The sequence below is a fragment of the Artibeus jamaicensis genome, unplaced genomic scaffold, assembly GCF_021234435.1.
Source record: "Artibeus jamaicensis isolate MK-2021 breed Jamaican fruit bat unplaced genomic scaffold, CSHL_Jam_final contig_490, whole genome shotgun sequence".
In the NCBI taxonomy this organism is placed as follows: Eukaryota; Metazoa; Chordata; class Mammalia; order Chiroptera; family Phyllostomidae; genus Artibeus; species Artibeus jamaicensis.
In genome coordinates, this window is record NW_026521861.1 from 15144242 (window position 1) to 15167681 (window position 23440).

At 41.4% G+C, this 23440-nt stretch overlaps 2 protein-coding genes across 3 annotated transcripts in view; one reads left to right on the forward strand and one right to left on the reverse strand.

Moving 5' to 3' along the window:
- INPP5F (inositol polyphosphate-5-phosphatase F) overlaps nucleotides 1-8568 on the forward strand; it is a 67546-nt gene extending 58978 nt beyond the window's left edge. The window contains exons 16-21 of one of the 2 annotated variants that reach the window (XR_005085196.2): nucleotides 2834-2905; nucleotides 3976-4049; nucleotides 4451-4579; nucleotides 5161-5248; nucleotides 6722-8108; nucleotides 8500-8568. Coding sequence is in view for 1 of the 2 variants with exons in the window: in XM_037164841.2 (XP_037020736.1) it covers nucleotides 2834-2905; nucleotides 3976-4049; nucleotides 4451-4579; nucleotides 5161-5248; nucleotides 6722-7877 (1519 nt within the window). In the remaining variant the exon portion in view is untranslated. Of the gene's footprint in view, nucleotides 1-2833; nucleotides 2906-3975; nucleotides 4050-4450; nucleotides 4580-5160; nucleotides 5249-6721 lie in introns of both variants that reach the window. The other variant, XM_037164841.2, reaches the window with a different exon arrangement.
- The window catches only part of MCMBP (minichromosome maintenance complex binding protein), a 29483-nt gene continuing 13861 nt past the window's right edge, over nucleotides 7819-23440 (reverse strand). The window contains exons 7-16 of the mRNA XM_037164843.2: nucleotides 21436-21587; nucleotides 20372-20472; nucleotides 19762-19934; nucleotides 19277-19400; nucleotides 17753-17870; nucleotides 16377-16542; nucleotides 15218-15351; nucleotides 14261-14425; nucleotides 11882-11970; nucleotides 7819-11497 (exon numbers count right to left, since the gene is read on the reverse strand). Of these exons, the coding sequence (XP_037020738.2) occupies nucleotides 11371-11497; nucleotides 11882-11970; nucleotides 14261-14425; nucleotides 15218-15351; nucleotides 16377-16542; nucleotides 17753-17870; nucleotides 19277-19400; nucleotides 19762-19934; nucleotides 20372-20472; nucleotides 21436-21587 (1349 nt within the window). The 3' untranslated portion in view covers nucleotides 7819-11370. The remainder of the gene's footprint in view (nucleotides 11498-11881; nucleotides 11971-14260; nucleotides 14426-15217; nucleotides 15352-16376; nucleotides 16543-17752; nucleotides 17871-19276; nucleotides 19401-19761; nucleotides 19935-20371; nucleotides 20473-21435; nucleotides 21588-23440) is intronic.

Sequence of the window (23440 nt, forward strand, 5' to 3'; positions counted from 1 at the left end):
CAGAGCATACCTAGTGCCCACTTGCAGCCCCACGCCTTTTTTCTCTTCAAACTCTGTTCAGAGTTTCATTTCCCTGTGGACAGCCTCTGGCGTGTACAGCTCAGACCTCTGACCTCTCCAGCCTTTCTGCGCCCTTTAACTTGCACCACCAGTTGCTGCAGGAAAAGCTGACTTGAGTGACAGCCAGTAAGCACCTGGCGGTGCACCCGGGCGAGGGGAGGAATCTTAAGTGGGAAAGGAGATCAGTGCACTGCCTGAGTGCCCTTCAGCATCTCCACAAAGCCCACTCTTTATTTTGTCCAAGGCATTTTACACACGGGCAGTCGATCACCACTCCCGCTACCGGTTTTAGTGGAGTAGCGAGGCAGCAACACTTAAGCAAGTGACAGTGCAGGGTACAGATGCTCGATCTTGGTGACGCAGTCCACCTGCTAGGGTCCCCTGGAGTAGTGGGCAGAGGCCTTCACTAAGGCCCCTGTGAACTCTGGCAAGGTTGGGTGGGGTGTGTGGAACCTGTGACTACCTCAGCGCCCCTTCTGCGTGGAGCTGTGGTCTGTGGTCTTGAGAGTCCCTCTGAGCTGGACTGGCCGCACATGCGCACTTGCCATGTGCCGTGGCGGAAGTGGGCGGGCAGAAGCGCCGTCGTCCTGGGCGTGGCTTGGCGCGGCAACGCTGTGGTTGCCGCAGTTGCCGCAGTCGCTGCAGTCGTTGTAGGTGTGATTGGTGGCTGTGGCAGCTGTGACTGTGAGCTTTGACTCGTAGACCGACGGACGGACAGACGGGCTGACAAGATGCCTCGCTCCCACAGGCCTCCGCCGACCTCTCAGCGGTCCGCCAATGCCTCGGGCAAAGCCACGGAGCCTAAGCCTGAAGGCAGCAGCCTGGCGACAACTTTCAAGATTTTTCTCCTTTTTGCAGGACTTATGGTTAAAGTTCCTGTGGGGTTATATTTTTCTTGTAAATTACTCCTTTTCCAAACTCTCCTGTTAATGTCCCCTGACGACAGTGGTTTTTACGCGACCATTGTCGCGGTGGTTGGGCTGCATGTGGTCCTGTCCGTTTTTGTCTTCGTGGTGTGGAAGGAGGGCCTGACCGATTGGTGGGAAAACAAAAATGACTAGAGCAGCTTTCAGAGCTGCAGATGGGGGGGGAGGGGTGCAGTACCCGAGGGGGTTTTCTTTCTTTTCTTGTGGGGAGGGGAGTCTTTTTGTTTGTTTATGGGGGGGGCGGGGAGGGAAGTTCAGTATTTACTGCTGCGGACACCAGTAAACTGGGGGTGGGGGAGGGATGGCGTTTGTCGCGACTGCCTGTGCTGTGCTGTGCCAAGTGTTTTTTTTAAAGGACATGATGTTTTTGACTGAGGATCACGTCTGACTGATGTAAATATTAATGTCGAATTAGGAAACTAGGATTAGGCGACACTAATTAATAGTACAATATTTTTCATGTAAGTGTTGTGACGTAGTAATTTTTATCGCTCGACTCAACAGTTTTCAGAATGCACGTAAGTATCGATGCGTAAAACTAAATTACAGTCTATAGTGCTATTCTGTATTCTCGGTGAAGCTACTGGAGTCTTTGAAATTATGTTTTTTTCCTTCCTTTGATTGATTAATTGGTGCTCATATTTTGGACCCATTGGCATATTATCGGCTCTTTGCATCTTACGTTATTCGTTGTATTTTTGGGTATATTTCATTAAGTGAAAATTGGAAATTTGTTATTTTAGATTAAGACTATTAGAGTTACACTGCAACATGGTGCTGCTAATGTAAAACACTGCAGTTTAAGCTTTTGGTGAAATTTTCTCTGCAGCACGGGTTAGACAGTGACCTCATTCTGACGCAGATTAAATACGTGACTCAAAATCATTGTACACATGAGTTTTCCGTTTGTTTTTCAGTAGTAGTTTGATAAGTATTGGCAAATAGGTACGGAATTCTGAGGCCAAATTATCCACTCTTATGGTGGAATTTGGAGACTTATGTAAGGACACAGGTTAATTTCTACCTTTTGTTTGGAAAGGCTGTTGTTAATATTAGTGAATATTAGATTAAAAATTCTGTTTGAGTTCACATTCTCCCTGTGTTAATCAGTTGATTATTTTTAGATTTTATACTTTTACTGTTTTCTTATTTGCAATCTTTATTGTACAGTAAAATATGTACATTTTACTGTAGTTTTTGGTTTATCAACACTCATCTAGGGTTTAACCTTTATTTTGATACTTGGTTTTAGAGTTCAGGTAAATATGGCAAAGTGTACATAGAATAAGGAAATGTTTGCTGTTCTTTAAAAGCCAAGTAAATTAATCTAGAGCAAGGAAAGTGCAAAGTAGCTTGGGCTCAATTCCGTTTTTTGCACGTTATATTTATATAAAGTTCTTTCAAAGGATGTATTCTACATGAGGGTAAAAATTTCCTTAATGTGCAGTGTCATTTCAGAGGTTAGGTCATGTGAGATAATCTAGACGATTTCTTTCTTCTCAACATCACGTTTTTCTTTCCAGTTCCCCCCTTTACTATAGCCCAGTCTCCCCTCCTGCCTGCCCCCCTATTATCCATTCCCCTCCATTTCCATCTCCTCCCTCCTACCCCTCTGAGAAGGGACCTCTCTGCAGCTCCAGTCCTTCCTTCCACCCTCCCCAAGCTGGATTCCTTTTTCTCCTTTAAAAATTTCCAAATGGATAGATTATACACATTTAATTTCAGAAGTAGATGCATTGATTATTTGATTTCTCCCTCCCCTCCCCCAGTCCTTTATGTAAAAATAAGCTTGGCAGAAATGTAGATGAAAATAAAAATGCTTAATGGCTCGTGTCGTGTTTGTTCAGCCTCATTGACGCCACTCACAGAGACGTGGACGTGCTGTTGCTCCTGTCTAACTCGGCCTACTACGTTGCCTAGTAAGTGGCTTATTGGTTCAAAGCTTTTCATTTTGGTTTTAAATCTGAGTGAATGTCCATTTTAGGAAATTAAGAATCTGGATTTGTTACATATTTTGAGAAATGTCATTGAACCCCTTTACCTTACATAACTGTTACATCACTCAGACTTTTATTAATTTGAAAATGTTATATTATAGTTGTACTAATGTGTTATGTAATATTTCTTTAGCATTTAGTATTGTTTCTTATATATCTCCTGAGTTTTGATGTGTCCCACCTATTTTTTATTGTTAATGACCATATATCATTGTTTTTACTACTGTGCCTTAATTAAATGTCTCCCCGTTGTCAGGCATTAAAGTAACTTTTTTTTTACTATAGTGAATGATACAGACAGCTACTTTTTGCTGATCATTTTGTGAGTGTGTTTATAAGGACACTCATGCACACATGAGCACACATGTACTTCTCTTTGGCTATAAAGTTATCATTTTGGTTTTATCACTTGGTTACAGTAATGAGTGTTATGACTTTTGTGGTTTATTGCCAGACAGTGCCACTAGCAAAAACACAAGTACTTCCTCATAGCCTTGCCTTTCCCTAGGATTTACTTTCTTTTCGGCCTTGTGTGAACTGTCTTTTTTCTTTTTAGTCATTGGTCCAGGTACCTGTTGGTCACAATCATTGATCACATGGATTTTTCCTTCTTGATTAGGATGTAATTTATCTGCTGTATTATTTACAAATACATAGCTTCAGTATATGTACCTCTACTTTCTGCTTTCCTTTTAGGTTAAGGTTTAGGTTTTGGGGGTTTTGTTTTGTATAAGTTTTTATAAAACTTAAATTATTTTCCTATGAATTGATTTCTGTAATGTAAGATCTATAAACTGATTTTCCTTTAGCTGTTAACTATGTATATGTTAATCTGATTTCATCTAGTTTTAAAAATACTTAACTGTAGGTATTGCACTATGGAAGATTTTTAACTACATAGTAGTTGCTACTATTAGCAACTGATAAGTTGCTAACAAGACAAATATGCCTTTGATTTTAATCCTCTTTTTAATCCCTTTTCCTTTATCTAGTTACGATGATGAAGTTGATAAAGTAAACCAGTACCAACGACTAAGTCTAGAAGACCTGGAAAAAATAGAAATAGGTAAATTTTAAGATACTAACCAAGTCATTGAAAGCAAATGCTGTTTCTTTCAAGAGCAGGTCAGATTATATATGGCGTCAGCATAACATTTTATTAGACCCAGAAAGGGATATTCCTAGTAGTCTATTTTTCTAGGACTCCTTTCTTTTCTTTAGAGATGAGTGATAGATATAATCTAATAACTATTTTTTTAGTACTTGTGAAGATTAACCCAGGATCAAGAAAGCTTAAATATTTGAGACTGAAAAAGTTTTGATGAATAGTCTCATCAAACCCAATTGTCACAATAAGCTTATATTTTGAGTGCTTTTAGATTATGAAGATAAAGGTGCTAAATATCTTTCGAAGATTTAGAAGAAGGTACATGTGAAACATTTACACATACTCATTTGGGTCTTCAGGTCCTGAACCCACTCTTTTTGGAAAGCCAAAGTTCTCTTGCATGCGGCTGCACTATAGATGCAAAGAAGCCAGTGGCTATTTCCATACCCTGAGAGCTGTAATGCGCAATCCAGAAGAGGATGGGAAAGGTAATGAAGAGAGATGAAATTAATGAGTGATAACTTTTCATCTGCTTTTATAAGCCCACATGGAATCGGGGGGTACATGCCATTACCAACTAAATGATCCAGAGAAATAGCTTTGTGATTTGAGACCTTAAAATAGCAACTTTGTTCTCAGCAAGGCAGGGAGATTACTTGAACTAATGATGTAGTTTGGGGCAAGGGAATCTATAATGGGAATTCTGTGTGTGTGTGTGTGTGTGTGGCCATGTGGATGCTGGGCTTTTTCCACCACATATGCCTCAAGTGGATAGTAGTCAGGGACCATGTCTGTCTTGTTCACAGCTATTACCTTGGCTTCCAGCACTTAATTGCAATTGATTTGGTTCCTTTGCTCTTTATTTACTCTTCTGTTAAAGTTGGTTTTAGATTACTGAATTAAGTGGGGGAGTTAATAAATAAGTAGCAGTTTTCTATAAATTGAAGCAAATAAATAAATGTGTATTTGACTGGAAGGTCACAGATTTCATTTAGGATTCTGAGTTAGAACTGCTGTTTTTTTTGTATGTTTTTGGTGAAAGTGGCAAGCAGTTTTATTTGGGTTTCAGATACTCTTCAGTGCATTGCGGAGATGCTACAGATCACCAAACAAGCCCTGGGGTTAGATGTACCTATAATCGAGAAAAAACTGGAGAGGTGCGTATGCTCCTTTGATTTACTCTCAAGATTAAAGACATTATTATCCACAGTCTTCTTTGAAAGTATTTGCACAGGTCTGGGGATCACATTATGCTAATGAGTTGGTATTGAGAAAGGGAAGTATCACATTTCTGTGGATCAAGAAGTGTAACTTTTTCTTAAAATTTAAGGCCCCAAGTGGTATGTTTTTAAACTTAAAATATACTCAAAGGGGGAGCACTCAAATTTAAATAACTTTGTAGAGAAAATAGCCAGTATATTTGAAACACTAGTTTTTTTAAATAGAATTGTTTCTGTAGTTTTTAATGTAATTTTTATGAAAGTTTCATGACCAAGAGTCAAACGTTTGAGATACCTGTGGCAAAAGCACAGTTCTTTGTAGCTGTTACAAGGGATGCCAAAGAAACTGCTAAGTTTAGTTGTCTTAAATGTCCCAAATCTTTTAAAATAAATTCAGATAATCCATAGGAAACACCAGCAAATGACATTCTTCCTCCTCCCACCTCTACTTGAATTCAGCCAAATTGGGATCTACGTAGACAGCTGTAGTCACAGTGCTGTAGATGAGTGTGTGGGTCTTCCCATTTCTAGTCTGCGTTGCCGTGGCCCATTTAGATCGTGGATGTGGAGCCTTTGAAATGTGATTAGCCTGAATTCTGGGTGTGGGTTTTTTTTGGTGTTTTTGAGAAAAATTTATTCTCAGAATGTGCAAAAACGTGGGCTGAGCTAACAGTCAGGAAGCTTCCCTCCCTTCCTCCAGTCTTCCTCCTCCTCTCTGAATGCCTGTGAGAATACAGTTAAAGCAAGTATGCAGCAGCAGACAGAGACCAACTCTGAAGCCCACCAGAAAGAGCTGCACTGAGTGGGATTAGGACGCTGCGGATGTGGTAGTGTTTCCCCAGCGTGGCTCTGTGTCACCCGTGATGCCTGTTTGAGGAAGATGAGGACAGCACATGTGGGAGATGTCTCTGTCCTTGCTGCACTTGGGGTTAGCGTCACACAGCCAGGCCACAGGTTCCCCTCGTGCCTGGGAACGATCACCAATGTTATGTAGAGGCTTCTGCTGCTGTCCTGTGAAATACTGCCCACCGACTGTGTCAGAGACTTAGTACGAAAAAGAGTAAGATGTACCTCGTTCTCTTTAATAACCAGTATTAAATACTGGTTATCTGCTAAAATGACAACAGTTTGTAGATATTGGCTTAATTTAAGTAAAGTACTGTTAAAATTCATTTCACATGTTTAATTATGGCTGCTAGAAAATTTTCAACTACATATACAGCTCACATATTTCTATCGCACAGTCCTGTTCTCGTATCAACTCCAAGGGGTTATCTGAGTTTATCAATTAGCAGTGCACCATTGTCAAGAAATTGGAGCCAACTTAAATAACAGCGTTTTCACTTTGATAATTGGAACTAGTATGTTGAATTCCAGGGAAAATTAACTTTTTTCTCTTCTAATTTGTAGGAAGAGCAGTAAACCTCATGAAGACATTATTGGCATCAGATCTCAAAACCAAGGCTCTCTGGCCCAAGGAAAAAATTTTTTAATGAGCAAATTTTCATCTCTAAATCAAAAAGTGAAACAGACCAAATCCAATGTAAATATTGGCAATCTACGAAGGCTAGGAAATTTTGCAAAACCTGAAATGAAGGTTAATTTTCTAAAACCAAACTTAAAAGTAAATCTTTGGAAATCAGATAGTAGTCTTGAAACCATGGAAAACACAAGTGTGATGGATAATAAAGTCCAGGCAGAGTCTGATGGGGAAATGTCTTCGGATAACGACTCCTACCACTCGGATGAATTCCTTACAAATTCCAAGTCTGACGAGGACAGGCAGCCAGCTAATTCTTTAGAGAACATAGGGCCAGTAGACTATGTTCTTCCCAGTTGTGGCATTATTGCGTCAGCACCTCGGTTAGGCAGTCGATCCCAGTCCATCAGCAGCACTGACATTAGCATTCATGCCCCTTCAGAGATTACTGTTGCTCACGGAAGTGAGCATGGAAAACGCTGTGAATCTCCTTTGAAAAAAAGTCCTTCTGCTGATTATATACACACATTGACTGGCTTTGCCAAGCCTGTGGATATTTACTGTCACAGATTTGTACAAGATGCACAAAACAAAATGACCCAACTATCAGAAACCAGATCTGTTTCTCAGCAGGCTAGTGAGGAAGGAAATCAAACGACCAGTCGAGTTTCTAATGAAGAAACCCAATCTGAATCGATGGAACAGATACCGTCTCGACCATCTCAATTAGATGTGTCTTTTTCTGCAACAGGCCCACAGTTTTTGTCTGTTGAACCAGTGCATTCAGTGGTATCTCAAAAGAACCCTGGCTCTGGATCCAGCATGCTTGAACTTGAGACAGGACTTCATGTAACTCCTTCTCCTTCAGAGAGCAGCGGCAGCAGAGCAGTGTCTCCCTTCGCGAAGATCCGGAGTTCCATGGTCCAGGTCGCCAACATAACCCAGGCCGGGTTAACCCAGGGGATCAGCTTTGCAGTGGCCAAGGTTCAGAAGAGCCCAGCAGAGCCTGAAGTGGTTAATGAAGTCCAGCAGAATGAACTTAGAAATATGTTTACGCAATGCCAGACGCGAATAATTCAGATTTAGTTTTTAGCCACAAAGAATCTTGTGGCTTTTACTTAATCCACCCCCTTTAAAAAAAAAGTTTCACATATTGGGCACGTAACCTGTACTGACTTTGAATCTAGGGATTTTAAATTGTTTATTGGGAAAGGTTGCCAGAGGTTTCTAAATTTGAGAGGACAACAGAAGTGCATCGTCCTACAATGTGTAGGCCTGAGTAGCTGATACACTACAGAGCAGATTGTCTCTTTGAAGGTAATTCAGGAATAGATTACTTTGGGATATAAAAATCTGAACCTTTCTGGGAGTGGGTGAGTGGGTGAGTGGGTGGGGTGGGAGGGTTGAGTGGATGAAGTGGACACAGGATGGTCATGGATCATTTAGGGATTAGCATTTTATAATTTTTCTTAATTTCTGTGTTACCTCTACAAGGTAATACATTTAGTTTTTAGTGAGTTTAAAGTGTTACTAATACGGAGAAGCATTTGGACATTTAAAACTCAGTTTTGTTTTGATGGCTTAACCATTCCCTATGAAGAATTGAAGGTTATTGGTATAGTCAGGAAATGTCTGCCCATTTAATCCTAATTTTCCCCCTCTAAACAAATTTTAAATTTTCTGCCACCTTGTACACCCCAAAATCTAGGAGCATTAAGACATGTCAGTCAAAACCTGAGACATCCGATGTGAATACCAGCACCTATTAATTTTGCTGTTTTCAGGTAAGAATGTACACTCACTGGATATTATTAATTCTTAAGTCTTCAAGTTCTAATTTTTTGTAGGGGTCATTCCTTAACATCTTATATAGACTGTTACAACTATTGAAACCTAGTCTGAACACAGTTGTGCTAAAATTGGTTTTATGACTAAACCTGACTACATGGACACAGGGCCTCTTCTGTAAGCCCCATACTCTAAGGAAGTTGCAGTTTATTCCGAACAAGTATTGGTTTGTCTGGTATCTTTAGAGCCTTACTCTGTTGAAGTGATTCTCAGCTAAACATTATGTCTGTTGTAACTTTGATGAGTATTTCCACTTTTGTTATTTATTAGTGGTATCTTTTTTTGTGTGTGTGAAGTATCAAATCTTGTGACTATTTAAAAATAAAGTACTGTTGTAATTTAAAGTGACAATGTATGAGAATTCCTTCAGTAACATTTTAAAGGGTTTGATTTTTGAATCAGATTAAAGACTTCATAAGCAAGTTTTCTATAACTAAACACTTGGTCCCAGCCTTTCCAAATATTTTACTCTTTTGAAGTGTTTTCATTTTAAAAAATGATGAAATGGATCACAAACCATCAAATTTTAAAATCCAAACACTGAAAATGAATGTGTTTGGATTTTAAAATAAATAAAATGTGTTTTAAGCTCCACAGAAATTAGTTTTGAAATTAGTTTAGATTTTTGAAAACTAAAATTAAGAAGGTGATTTTTAATTCCAGTTACAGTAATGTCTGTACAGTTTCTTGGTGATGGAAATAGATTAACGTCATGATAGATCGACAGCTGTAATGTCCACGTGTGTAGCAGGGGAGGAAAGGATTTCTGAAGCCTGGAGGTCTCTCCTGTCCTACCCCCTTCAAGTGGGACGTGAGTCCGAGGACGTGGTTTTCCACCAAGAGGCAGCGGGATCTCCTCCACACAGATCACGTGGGATGAGTTTTCTTTCTTTGAAAGGTTTTCCTTTCAAGGGAACTTTTCTGCTAGACTGCACTCCTCTGGTAAATTATAATTCACATTGGTACAGTAAACACACGGTAACTAATCTACGGTTGAAGTTTATTCCCATAAATTCACTGAGTTTTCATTAAAGAAGGTCTAGTTCAGGGATGTCAAACTCATTCACTGGGGGCCACATCAGCCTCACAGTTGCTTTCTAAGGGCTGAAATAATTTTAGGACTGTATAAAAGCAACTACTCCTTAAAAGTTAAAGAGTTGAAATTACATTTGGCCCTTTGGAGGCAGCCTCAAGGCTGATGTGGCCCCTGGTGAAAATGAGTTTGACAACCCTGGTCTAGTCTGAATTATTAAAATGAAAACCAGTCCAGAATACTAAATGATTATTTACATTAGTTTATAAAAATAGATATGAGTTTAGGAAAAGTGAAACTAGTAAGTTTTCACTTTCAATTGCTCGGCATAGTAAATTCCTTGATTTTCAAAGCTGGCCCCATTTCCTTGGTTAGCAATGTCAATTTAGGCCTGGGGGGTGGAATTGAGGGACTGGTAACTGAACTGTTAATGTTCCAACCAGGTAAGTTACTAACTGAAAGAAACTAGTCTTTATATACAACCACTGATTGCTTAAGTAATGTTCGAACCTTCCTAAACATTCTGGATTCCATAATTATACTGTACAGCATTGATTTGCTTCCTAGCTATAAATAATATTTTTGTTCATTTAAACTTATGTAAAAACTAATTGGTCTGAGGAAAACCCTGCTTACAGTTTTATCAGTGCATTCTAGACTAGCAGATAATGTTAGTTAGTTGAGCCGACAAAGTTCAAAATCTAATACAATCATCAAAGCAATTAAATGGCATTAGGAAAAGAATTTAAAATCTTTTTTTTCTAAAGAAGGCTCTTTTTAAAAGTTAACTTTTTTTTGCGCTCTCTTTATATCTGGGCAAAACAACTTCATACGGCAGAATTTGCTTAAATGTGTCCTGTAAAACAGTGGTTCCCAAATGCTCTGGGGTGAAATGAGAAAAATAAGGACAACGGAGTGTCGTCGTTGTTGTTGTTGTTGTTTTCCAAAAAGCTACATTTATTCCATTTAAAGGAGTATCTCATTCTGAGATTTTCCTCTTATGAAAAAAATAATGGTGATAACACAGTGATTTCTTTCAGGTAACTTGGCAAAATAAATTGGTGACCTTGTCCATCTCAAATCTCTGAGGAACATTACTGGTCTGTGAACTCCAGAAATATGGGAGCCACTGCCACATGAAAGGCAGTTCTGCAGGTTAACAACTATCAAATAGGAAAAAGGTCCCATGATCAGATGTTTGGGAAGTCATGTGAAATTCTGTGGTTTCATTTCCCAAACATTCAACCACTAAACACCTTCAGATCCACTGTTAACTGGAAAGACGTAAAAATCTGAAGTGAACAATTCCAGACTTTAGAATTGCTACGACTTTCTTCAAATGACATTGCTGCTAGCATTTTAACAGAGTCTGGCCTATGACTTAGCTGAAGCTAAGGAAATGGTATAATCAACAACATTATCTTATCAATATTAAACTTTTAATATCAAATACATTTTTTGTACATTGTTACTAATTTATATAATTATAAAACAAACTCCAAAAGCTCCATAAAACCAGCAAGGTAAAAGCCCTTACTGAATATGATATAAATTTCAGATGTCACCAGGCTTGATTTCAGGAAAAGTCATTGGTTTTTGATACAAATTATCTACAAAACAATGTGGTATAAATGATATTTGAATTGTACAATAATGTGGCTACAATTTGCCCATTATTCTTTCATAGGTATCAGATGTTTAAAGTTCATTTCCATTCACATATTTCTGTTGCTGAAGCCTGGTTCTTCTCAAAGACTCGAGCTGCTTTGCTCTTAGCCATCGTTCTCTTGACAGTGTGGTCTGACCGGCACTGAGAGACAGAAACCTACGTTGAGAGAGAGAGAGGCACACATAGTTTAAGTCCAGACGCAGGCTGATAACGGTACTTTGTTTCTTCATTTTTAAGACCTAGGAATACTGGTTTAGGAGACAAGATTTCTAGGAGGGACGCAAAGTCAGACTTCTACAAAGGAATCTTTTAAGGCAAATTTGGAGGATGACTCAGTTTTAGAAGCTTAAAGAACAAGCAGCGTGCTGGGTGGTTCCCCAGAAGCATTCATGGGCCAAACACAATGCCACTTCACAAGGTGTTTTTAAAAGGAAAAAGTTCCTTTCTATTCTTAGAAGTCTACCTCAGTTATTCCTAAGTAAACCAGGGGCTGTATTCATGCCTCACTGGAACCAAGCTTGTACTGACGGGCACACTCACCGAGCTACAATGAGCAGCTGGTGGAGATCGTCAGCAGTGATGCTCTGAGGATCGTTCTTGCGCATTTCCACAAAGTCGTCTTCAACGGCCTTAAAGAGAGTAAAACAAAATTTTGACTTTATAACCATTCCTTAGCAGGAAACAACATTTGTATTTAACAGGGAAAAGGGAAGCAATGTGGTCCCTGACTGATGTTAACTGAGGAAGTCAGCCCTGCTTCTTAGACAAACGGGATGATGCGGGTGAAAGGGTAACCAAACTTTATACATATGGATAACGCCACTGAGGAAAGTATTCCAAACAAAGTGAAGCTCAGATTCATTTGAGAAGACCAGGCAAACAGACATGTCAGCAATGTGTGCGGTAAGCAGGACGCTTTTAAACACAGGGAACAATGACATCAGCAAAAATGGCAGAGTACAGGCCTCCGAAAAGTCTCTCCACCATTAAAGGGAATAATGGTAAAAATGATCAACACTAACTTCTTCAAAACGAAATCAACCAGACTCTTCACAGCAATCTGAGGAGCGTTTACTCAAGACAGACACTGAGCTTTAGGACTTTAACTTGGCCTATTTCCCAGCCCATTTCCCAAGTAGCCCTGGAAACAGACAGCCTGGCGAACCCCAAAGAGGGTAGTGGGGCCAAGAATGGTCATCATATGGCTGGTGGTTCCCTGGAAGAATCATTTGCAAAGCTGTCTTTAACCTGCCTTGAAGCATGCCCGGTGTGAAGAGCCTCTTCCCCCCCACAACCAGAGCAGTTATTATCTTGGCTGCCTCAGGCACTAGATAATATTGGGGCAAACAGCAGCTAACTGAAAGCCTTAAGAGGATAAATAGGGAATGAGATGTCTGCATGTATGTGAAAAATAAATTGCCAGAAATTCAGAAAGTCACATGCCATGCACAGGTCTGTGTGCATGCTCACATCTGAGCAGGCCCTAAGCTCGTGCCTCTGAATAACCTTGTGACTCTGCAAGCAGAAAGTGAAGGAAGGCTAGCCCCAACATGGATACAGGGCCCCTTGGCTGAGACTGGGCAACATCCTGCTTCCAGGCATCTAGGGACATTAAATTTCTATCCAACCATTCACCACTAAGCTAACAGCAGAGACTCCAGTGCCCACATTCAACAAAGAACACAAACCACAGACTTAATTCGGAGAAGTCATTAAAGACAACAAGCCTTAGGGAGGGAGGACAATCTCAGCAAAGGGGGAAGGCGGGGAAAGGGGAGAAAGAATTTTAAAGAAACAATAGTCAAAACTCACCAAATTTCTTGACAACTCTCCTAAAATGTGCATTAATCTGCACATCCAAGAGACTCAGCTCCAAGTGGGACAACTCACTGGGTGTGAAAAAATTCACACCTAGACACATCAGAGTTAAACTGTCAAAAGCCAAAGAGAATCTTGAAAGAACAAGAGAAAAATGACTCGTACAGAGAATCCTTTCATCAGAAATAGAGGCCAGAAGATGGTTGGAGGACTCTTTAAAAAAAGATTTTGTTTATCTTTAGAGAGAGGGAGAAAAACATTAATAAGCTGCTTCTCACACACACCCAATAAGGGAACCTGCCCTGCAAGCCAGGCACGTGCCCTGACAGGAAATTGAACGGGCGGCCACCTTCCGGTTCCCAGGATGATGCCCCACCCCTGAGCCACACCAGCCGGGGCTAGGAGGGGTCTTGATGAAGGTATATATGTGTATCCTTTTAAAAAAGAATTCTAGGTCCAGCAAAAACTAGTCTTCAACAATGAAGGAGAAATTAAGACATTTCCAAATAAGCAAAACCTTAAGAGAATTTGTCACAAGCCAATCTACCCTACAAGAAATACTAAAGGAAGTTCTTTTAGCTGAAACGAAAGAACACTGCAAAGTAACTGGATCCACATAAGAATCAGTGGTAAAGGGAACTGCAAAGGTAAATAGAAGCAGTCTAAATGTCTTTTTCTTTGTAACTTTTTTCTTCTGATTTAAAGATAACTGGATAAAGCAACCATGATAATGTTGATTGGACAATGTATAAAGACGTAATCTGTGTGACAATAAAGCACAGGAAGGAAGAAGGAAATTGTAAAGAAGCAAAGTTTTTGTGTATTATTATGATGACACTGACATTAATCCAAATAAGACAGTTAAGATGGTTGACTGTAGCTCCCAGGGCAACTACTAAGAAAAAAAGTATAAAAGACATGGAAATTCAAACTGTATACAGAAAAATCTACTTCAAACAAGACAATGGCAGGAATAGAGGTATACAGACCTAGAGAAAACAAATGACGAAATTACCTTATCAGTCATGACAATAAATGTAAGTTGATTAATAAGTACTTCGAGGTGACACAAGGAAATCCCTTGTTTTACCCCAAACCTACCTTGGTTATTTCATCAGATATGCTATAATCCAGGAGCCTCAGGAGGGTGAGATAAATGCGGAATTTGTTGAGCACAGAAGGCAGCACCGCTGAGAGAAGGCTGTTCATGTACTCCTCCATGTTCGGGGGGGTCAGCTGTGGCTGTAAGTGGACCTGGCAGTCTGCCTGGAAAGAGGAACAGCACACAGTATTTTCCAAGTCCCTAAATTCATAAAAATCTCAGGCAGGTGGACACATCATCTCTACCGCCCCTACGAGAACTGAAGAGACTATTACGGGAGAGGGGTCTACTTTTTAGCATTAAGTTATACTACACCTACCTCAGCCATCGTTACAAGTTAGCCTTTTCTTGGTTACTCAAGTTTCCTCAACAGTATCAGCAAACATATAAAAAGGTAGCCAGCCTCTACAAAGCAGCTAATTAAAATGTTTTAGATGTTCCTTAGTCATGAAATATGTATTCTCTATCTTACTCACACATTCCCACTAAAAACTTACCCAACAGGCCCTTTCATCCTCATTTACCAGTCGTTTTCTCGTGAATCACAGTGAACACGACTACACTGAGACACGCGATGCCCTTCCAACACCTGAGGGTATTTCTCACCATTAAGAGCCCTGTCCGCACCCTCGGTGAGGATACCAGAGCCTTTCACCATAAGGCATGAAAATCATTGTCAGGAACACTCCAGAAGGAACTCTGAAACACTGCTCACTCGAGACTGGCAGAAAACAGTGGGACAGAGGCAGCGAGAACAAGGTCTGGACGTTATCAAGCAAGTTATGGGCAGCTTCTACTTTTTATGCCTAGACATGGGAGTTCATTAGTGCCTTATTAATAATCAGCAGTTTAAATTTTAAAACAAGCTTAACTTACTAATAAGCAGTAGCTAAGAGAGAAAAAAATAGTTATCTTTCCCATATAACCTCTCTCCATTTAAAAATGACTCATCATACCGGTAGGAGCGATCTCCCCTCTGAAGTAATCAAAACATTGATATTGCAGGGGAATTCCATCTGGTGGTAACTGAAATCATAATCCACCTTCTGCCAAGTTATTAGGTTGCTCAGGGCAGTCACATTATGAACACCTAGAAAGGCAATAAAATGACTTTTTAGTTATTTCATTTTAATCACCTAAACAAATCACTGTATTTTGCCATGTAGAGCGCGCACATTTTTGCCCAAATTTCTGAGAGAAAAATAAGGGTGCACCATACACAGAAGCACATTGTACACAGCAAAAATAAGGTAGTTTTGCTGACACTGATTGTAAGACATGAGGTTTCTACTTTTTAAAAACAGTACATGAGACACTATCCAATTCACTAAGCTACGTGTTCATTTGATAATGGGCTTCCCATGTGGTATTTGTCACACTAGACCAATGTTATTTCTGGGGCAAAAGACCCCCCAAAATCTAAACTAGCATCTAGTATGCAAGTAGGCAAAACATAGGTTAGTTATAATTAGTTTTTATGCCGCGTGTTCAAGAAGGCTAAAATATCGTGGTGAAACTAAAATTCTATTTATCCATAGAGATAAGGTTACTGAATTTCACTGACACGCCACTCATTTTTGCCGTATTATGTACCCACGCTACACTGTTTTTAATTCTATCTTTTCCCATTGAACTTATCACCAGCGTAGTGTCTTAATTCTCATTTGAACAGATAAAGCTATTTGCTTTCTTTTTATAATGTTCCATAACTAAGATTAGTTCAAACCATGTGATCTACTACTACCCTTTTTTCTCAGAGATTCTTTGAAAAGATGTTTTTCATTTTCACACTGAGTGGTAAACAATGTTTTTTTGAGACCTTTTCTACACTTTTTTTAGGTAATTGTGACTAAAGGCAAAACCTCTTCCCTGTTCAGACTTTGGCTGTTCACAGCTTGCTTGTTCTATCATTAGACCATTTTCATAAAATGTGACAAAACACAGTTGAGGTTCACAATTTATAATACGTACGTGTTTCAATTAAATTCATGCGGCAAGCCTTTACCTTAAATATTTCTGAAATGTAAATCTTTGGTTACAGTTATTCTTTTAAGAAGCCTCTACCAGATCTGGCTCTCATGGGCCAGAAGTGGAAGGGAAACACAGTGCACGCACCCGGGGCGTCCAGCTGGCCTTGCTCCAGCAGAGTCTCATCTACCACGAGAGACGTGTTGCTGGGGAGCTGGAGAAGCCCGCTGACCAGGCGGTTGGCTGTGTAGTCTTTGTGAGGGATGAGTTTCAGGTGGTTCATGTTCTCTATTGTCATCTGCAGACGGAAAGACTGCAAAGAGAATTTTTAGTGAGCAAGGTGGGAAGTTTCCGGTTTTAAGAAAACATGTATTTAGGACTAAATACTGTGTTTTCTATGGAAAGCTCTTATCAATTCCTGAGAGAGTAGTCTCATGGTTTCTGGAGCTCTTTTAAGCAGAAATTGTACCTAGATCCTAAATCAGAATTTCACTATGAGCTGCTTTATTCTCAACTTGAGAAAGAATACTCAATTCTCAGTAATCTTTCAGATTAATTTTTATTTTACCAGTGAACCATAAACAAATACCCAGAAGCTGAACTTCTTTAACCTTCCACCGGGTAACAAAACAGAAAATGGTTATGTACTCTTCAAGATGGGGAGAGAAGAGCCTAAGTTTCCTCTGTGCTCTCTGAGTGCAAATCACAGTCATTCACCACAGACCACTGCAGATTCGTGAACAAACTGTTCCAGAAACACCAAGGCGCAGGGTGCACGGAGCTGTGGCTGGCACCGCCAGCCCCCAGTGCACTCACCCGAGCTGCAGGCCGCCCCTGCGGCCAGTCGTAACAGCACAGCATCTGTGTAAGCCCCGCACCTCCTCACCCACCTCAGGGGTACCCTTCCCAGTGCCCGCTGCACCCTGCTGTGCACTCGCTCTGCTCTTCCAGCTGTCGGGCGAAGCAGCAGTGCTGTGCTGGGGGCGGAACTGGGGTGGGTGAGGAGAGTGCTGAGGAAGAAACAAGGCACGTGTTCCAAATGTAAAGGATTTTTGTACTTTGGCTTCACTGAAGTCAAAGAAAATAAGAGAGGGAGGCCACATCACAGGTACAGGCAAATCCCCCCAAAGGAAGCAGAGCCCGTCAAACAAGGCGCAGCTCCGTGCAGGGTCCAGCTCCACGCAGGCAGGGTACTCGCTCCGTCGGGAACACTACACGAGTTGTTACAGAGGCGCACGTTCAGGTGCACACACAGGAGTCCAAATCACACAAGCAAATGCACCACTGACAGCAAGTACAATTTTGAGAGCGTAACTGTAACTGGGTTCACTATTAAATTGACAAATTTCTGCTAAGGCAACGGTGAAATGTTTAGGGGCGAGTGTATTTTAAATTATGGAGCTTGGCAGGCTGTTTCCCCATCAAAACATCTACTAAATCTCAAATATTTGGGTTGAACGAAGGACATTCAGATGGATTTTAAGTGTGCTCAGATTTATAATACATATTTATACCGATCTTACCGCTGGAACAAGATGTTGAATGATTCGATATAAGTGTTCCGTGAAGGTACTGTTCCGTGGGCAACCACTCAAGTTAACTGTAAATTTTCCTAGTGGAAGAATGTCTCTTCTTGTATACCTAGGGGGGAAAAATAGCAGCCAATGATACTCAAGTGATTTCCATAGAACAAACAAACATGGGAAAATTAACAGTGTCACTAAAAATAGATTATTCTGATCAGTACTGCAGTATAGTTTAGAATAGAAAAAAACTAGGAAAATCTAACATTTAGGGAAACAGTACAACCATCTATAATGAAATACTGTCCAGCCATTCAAAAGTTCATCAAGAAAAAAATTAGCCCTGGCTGGTGTGGCTCAGTGGATTGAGCCCGGGCCTGAGAACCAAGCAACCACGGTTCGATTCCCAGTCAGGGCACATGCCTGGGTTGCAGGCCAGTTCTCTCCCTCTCTCCTTCCTTTCCCCTCTAAAGATAAATAAACAAAATTAAAAAAAAAAAAAAAAAAAAAAAAAAAAGAAAAAAATTAAAGGCTGTGACTGAACACACATAACCTGACAGCGGTAGCTGATGAACTCAAAAACAGAACAACACACAGGAAAAGAGAAACTTAGAAACTATTTTTGTTATTAACCAGTGACTAATATTAACCAATAAACGAGCCAAGAGTACAACAAAAAAAAAAGTTCATCAAGAATTATGATGGAGCCGTGGCTGGTGTGGCTCAGTGGACTGAGCTGGCCTGCAAACCAAAGGGTTGCAAGTTCGATTCCCAGTCAGGACACATGCCTGGGTTGCAGGCCAGGTCCCCAGTAAGGGGTGTGTGAGAGGCAACCACATATTGATGTTTCTCTCCCTTTCTTTCTCCCTACCCCTCTCTCTAAAAATAAATGGAAATCTTAAAGTATTTTTGATGGATGTTTAATACACATTGAGTGGTAAGAGCAAACTGGATCTGCGTTTGGAGCGCAGCTGAGCACTACGTGGGAATGTGTGCAGTGTAAACAAAAACACGGTGTGAACGTGCACTGGGACGTGTCGATGGAGGTGGTCTCTGAGTGCAGCGCCTGCAGATGACTTCTGTTTTTCTTTATGCTCTTGGAATTTGTCGAAGGTGCACGCCTTACTTTTGAAATCAGAAAAGAGAACTACAGTGACGTGAAAGTGGGGGTGCCCACACCCACACGGAAGCTGGATGTGCACATGACAAACCCTGCTGACTATCAGACAAAGAGCCGTAGACCTACGAACACAGAATTCCAAACACAAAACGAATAGAATACACTTTTCTCCAGGTCCTTGATCTGACTTGGGCTTTTACATTTAAAGAGAGAATCAAAACGCTAAATGTGAAACTTAGAAAAGGTAGAAAAGGAATTTGATTTGGTCTAACAAAATCTTTGATCTGGTTTTGTTACACTGAACAAATAAACCACGTGGTGATGAAAACCTCGGAAACCTCCCTGCTCTTTCTCCCTTTCAACGAGTCCAACCCCTCGATCCCCACGAGGAACACGGCACTCACACGGTGGAGATGAGATGTAATATAAGGTATTCAGCAGCCAAACTGTCTCCCAGAAGGGCGTGGGTTAGGAACCCAAGCAGCTCTGCTCTGACCGGAGACAATTCGGACATGAAGCTTGAAACAACTGGAGAAGGAAGGGAGAGCAGATTCAGAATAAACACACCAGTTCCTCTCAAGTGTCTTAGGTTAAAAAGGTAACTCTGGAACAAAAAGTACTACAAGTCAGTAGACGACCAAAAACAACTTATCAAGATCAGTCAACCAGGGGTGCCAATCTTCAAAATGAGACAGCTTGTAAACTCCCCCGCCCCTCCCCGCCAGCCCTGCATTTTAGCAAAGGGAATTAACCTAAAGGCTGATGGGGCAAAGGAACAGTGATTACTCTGACGAATGAGGACCTCTCAGTTCCATTATGAGCGCATGTCACAGGCAGCTCCCAATACACTGGGGACAACAGTCTCTGGGCCACAGGCCTTAGCACTTACAGGTTTTGCTCTCCTCTTTGTTAAGGCAAGCTGGCAGTAATGGGTTGATGTGCTGCAGCTTCTGGGCCCACACCACATGGATTCTCGGCACTAAGGAAGCGGGGGGGCTGTGCACTCTCTGCTCCTCGGCCGTGTCTGTGCACTCCATCGGGTCCAGAAGGGAACAGGCGTCCCTGCAGAGGGGGACAGAGCTTGGTTCCTAGACCCGTCAATTGTGGATGTGTGAAAATAATGCACCTTGGAGAAAAGTGAGCTTCCAAGCTAGGAACAGTTCTACCTGTACATCTCCTTAAGAACCAGAAAATGGCTCCCCGTTCGTCACCCCCCAGCTTTCCGGGCGGTCTGACCGTGCAATGATACGTGTTCCACTCTTTGAGAGCGGCCCCATTTTTACGCAATGTGCTGTCACTGCGCTCAAAGGGATACAGGAAGTCTACTCATGTGGTTATTTCAAAAAAGGCTCTTGAGCCATCAGTGGGGACATTTGATAGGATGTCTCAAAATGCTGTGTCTTTTCCTTAGAAGCCACCAGGTATCTATTATTCAGTAAGTAGAAAATCCACTCATCTCTAGCCTGCTAACAGTTATCAAAAAACCCCAAAGGACTCACTTTTCCTCATTATTCAGGATACTTAGCACAGGATCCACAGAGAGTATGCCGTATAACTCGAGAACATCATTTACTTTGAAACAATCCCAGTCTTCATAGACCTAACAAAAGACCACACGACAACATGTTGTTAGGACTAAGTAACACCAAAAAGCCTAAGACAAAAGTCCTGAAGTAAAGTAATAATAACAAGCCCTGGCTGGTGTGGCTCTGTGGATTGAGTGCTGACCCATGGAACCAAAGGGTCACTGGTTCGATCCCCAGTCAGGGCACCTGCCTGGGTTGTGGGCCAGGGCCCCCACTGGGGGGGGCGCATGAGAGGCAACCACACATTGATGTTTCTTTCACTTCCTCCCTTCTCTAATTTCTAGAAATAAATCTTTAAAAAAATAAGAGAACAAACTAGTAATATTTTTTATTGTGTTTTAAATACAAATGAGAAATGGATTTTGGCAAGAGAAGGAAGAATGGTGGAAATAAAGTAGATATTAGAAATTCAGAAATAATATAGGAAGAGAGCAGAAAAACGGACCTCCCAAAGTTGTCTATATCCTAATTCCTGAAATCTGTGACTAATCCTTCATAAGCCTAAGTGACTAATTTAAGAACCCCAAGATAAGAAAATTATCCTGGATTAGCTGGGTGGACTCGATCTGAGCACCAGGCCCTTAAAACTGGAGAACCCTTTCTGCCTGTGGTCTGAGGGAGACGGGACTATGAAAAAAATGGTGGGAGAGAGGCACTGTTGCTGGCTATGAAGGCGGAGGAAGGGGCCGCAAACCAAGGAGAGGTGGGTGGCCACTTCTAGAAACAGTAAAAGGCAAAACAAAACAGATTCTCCCCCAGAGAAACGTAGCCCTGCCGACGCCTCGGTTTCACTCCAGGAAGACCCATCAGACGCCGACCTAAAGCCTAGAAGTGATACATGTCTGTTCTTTTAAGCCACTAAGTTTGTGGTGCCTTGTTATGGCAGCAACAGGAAGCTGACACAAATCCCGAGTTTTCCACTGCAGTTTCTGGACACACAACATGTCTAGGTCAAGGGCAGTCTGCGAAAGGCCTACCTTCACGAGGCATGCAGGGCCCTTCTCTCCCGGCAGGGGGAAGTTCAGGTCAAATGGGGGAGACAGGCTCCGGGAGCTCCGCTGTCGTCCGGTAGAAGCTTCCGTTTCCAGACGTTTCGGCTCGCCACACCACTGAAGACCACCAACATTCCCTAAATTCAAAGGAGAGCACTGCGCTTAGCCACTTCGAAGGCCTTCTGGAGATAAAGAACCTTCCTAAGGAGACTTTCCAGTCTGATATAAATGATGCTTCTGAGCTCACAAACTTTTTAAGGAAGTAACCCATATCAACAAAGCCCTTTGCCTGGCCTATAAGGAGAACAAAGACTATTATGATGATGACCTGAAAAATATAATCACCGTTTCTCCATTAAAATGGCGACAAATCCCCACCCCAATTTCCAGTGTAAGTACTCTTAAAAGTTAATATTTAATAGTGTTTCCTTGACATCTCGGACCTAAGGAATACATGACAACAGAACCACCTAGTAGAACACTGTTTTCTACTTAGTAAGCAGAATAAAACCACATAGCAATAAATTCATTTGCCAAATATTATTACCATCCACTATGTACCAGGAACCAGAGTAGTGGTTGGGGGTGCAAAGACGATTGAAAAAGAGCCTCTACCCCAAACTGTGACAGTTCAGGGCTGGTAACCAATTAGAATCGATACACAGCCTGCTGCACCGCAGGGTATGGCTCAGAAATAAAAAGGAATAAGCTGCTGACACACGGAGCCACTCGGATGGAGCTCCAGGGAATCCTGCTGAAAAGGGGCAATCCACGAAGTTAACATACTGTAAGATTCCACTTATGTGACATCCTTCAAACGACAAAATCACAGAGATGGAGAATAGATTAGTGGGCGCCAGGGTGAAGGACTTGGGGCGGCAGAGGCAGGAGGGAGGTGGGCATGCTTCTAAAAGGGCGGTATGAGAAATCCTAGTAACAACTGTCCTGTATCTTGCCTGCCTGCAGAAGCAGGCACACGCATCTACACGTGTTGAAACTGTATAGACTAAGCGCACACACAAAGGTGTGTGTAAAAAATGTGAATTCTGAACAAAGTCAGTGGATTGTATCCAGGTCCGCTTCCTGGTTATGATATTCTACTGTAATTACACAAGATGTTACCACTGAGAGAAACTGGGTCAAGGGTATACAGGATCTCTCTATTATTTCTTACAACTGCTTGTGAATCTATACTTATCTCAGAAAAAGGTTAAAAATATTTATAGCCTGAAAGACTGCCCAGAAACCAGCAAGTTAAACTACAGAAATCATGTACTTGAATGAAAAGTTAAATGACTGGCAGTACAGCATTCAAATAGGGGCGGAAAGGAGCAGCAAGTGCTTACGTGGTAAGAAAGAATTACCGAAGATCATTTACTGTTACAACGCACCACTAGTTTTAATAGACACTGGGGGTAGGTGGAGAAAAATACTACATGTGTCTGTATTTACTGTAAAGCTTTCCAATTTTAAAGACGGTAAAGTATTCTAGACTAATGTATAGTTAAATGAAGTTCATCGGGAATTCTCTGCTCACCGCTGACTTGTGCTTGCCCGCGCAACCCCATCTGTCGGAGCCCAGGGAGCTAACTTGCTTTGCCTCCTCTCCCTTTAACCTGCCATCTCGTTAGAGGCGTAAGAAGTGAGTGAGCGAACACAGAAGGACACACGAAGACAAGTGTATCCACCTGCCACAGCACAGAGCGTCGCCACGCGTAAAAACTGCAATCAGTGAGATCAGTAATGATACACAAATTGTGAAATTCTCTCACCCAGAAAATTTCAACGTTTGGTCTCTTCTTTTAATCAGAACCAGTTGTATTTTAAGAAACAAGCCACAGCAAACGTAAACAGGACAGAACTGCGCCTCTCCTAAGGGCCGCCTCCTTTCAAGTTTAGGAACAGGCCAACGCAGTGTGTCACAGCCGCCTGTGTTTCCTGGTGCTTTCAGTCTCACTGAGATTAAAGTCCCACTACTCCAAAAGACAGT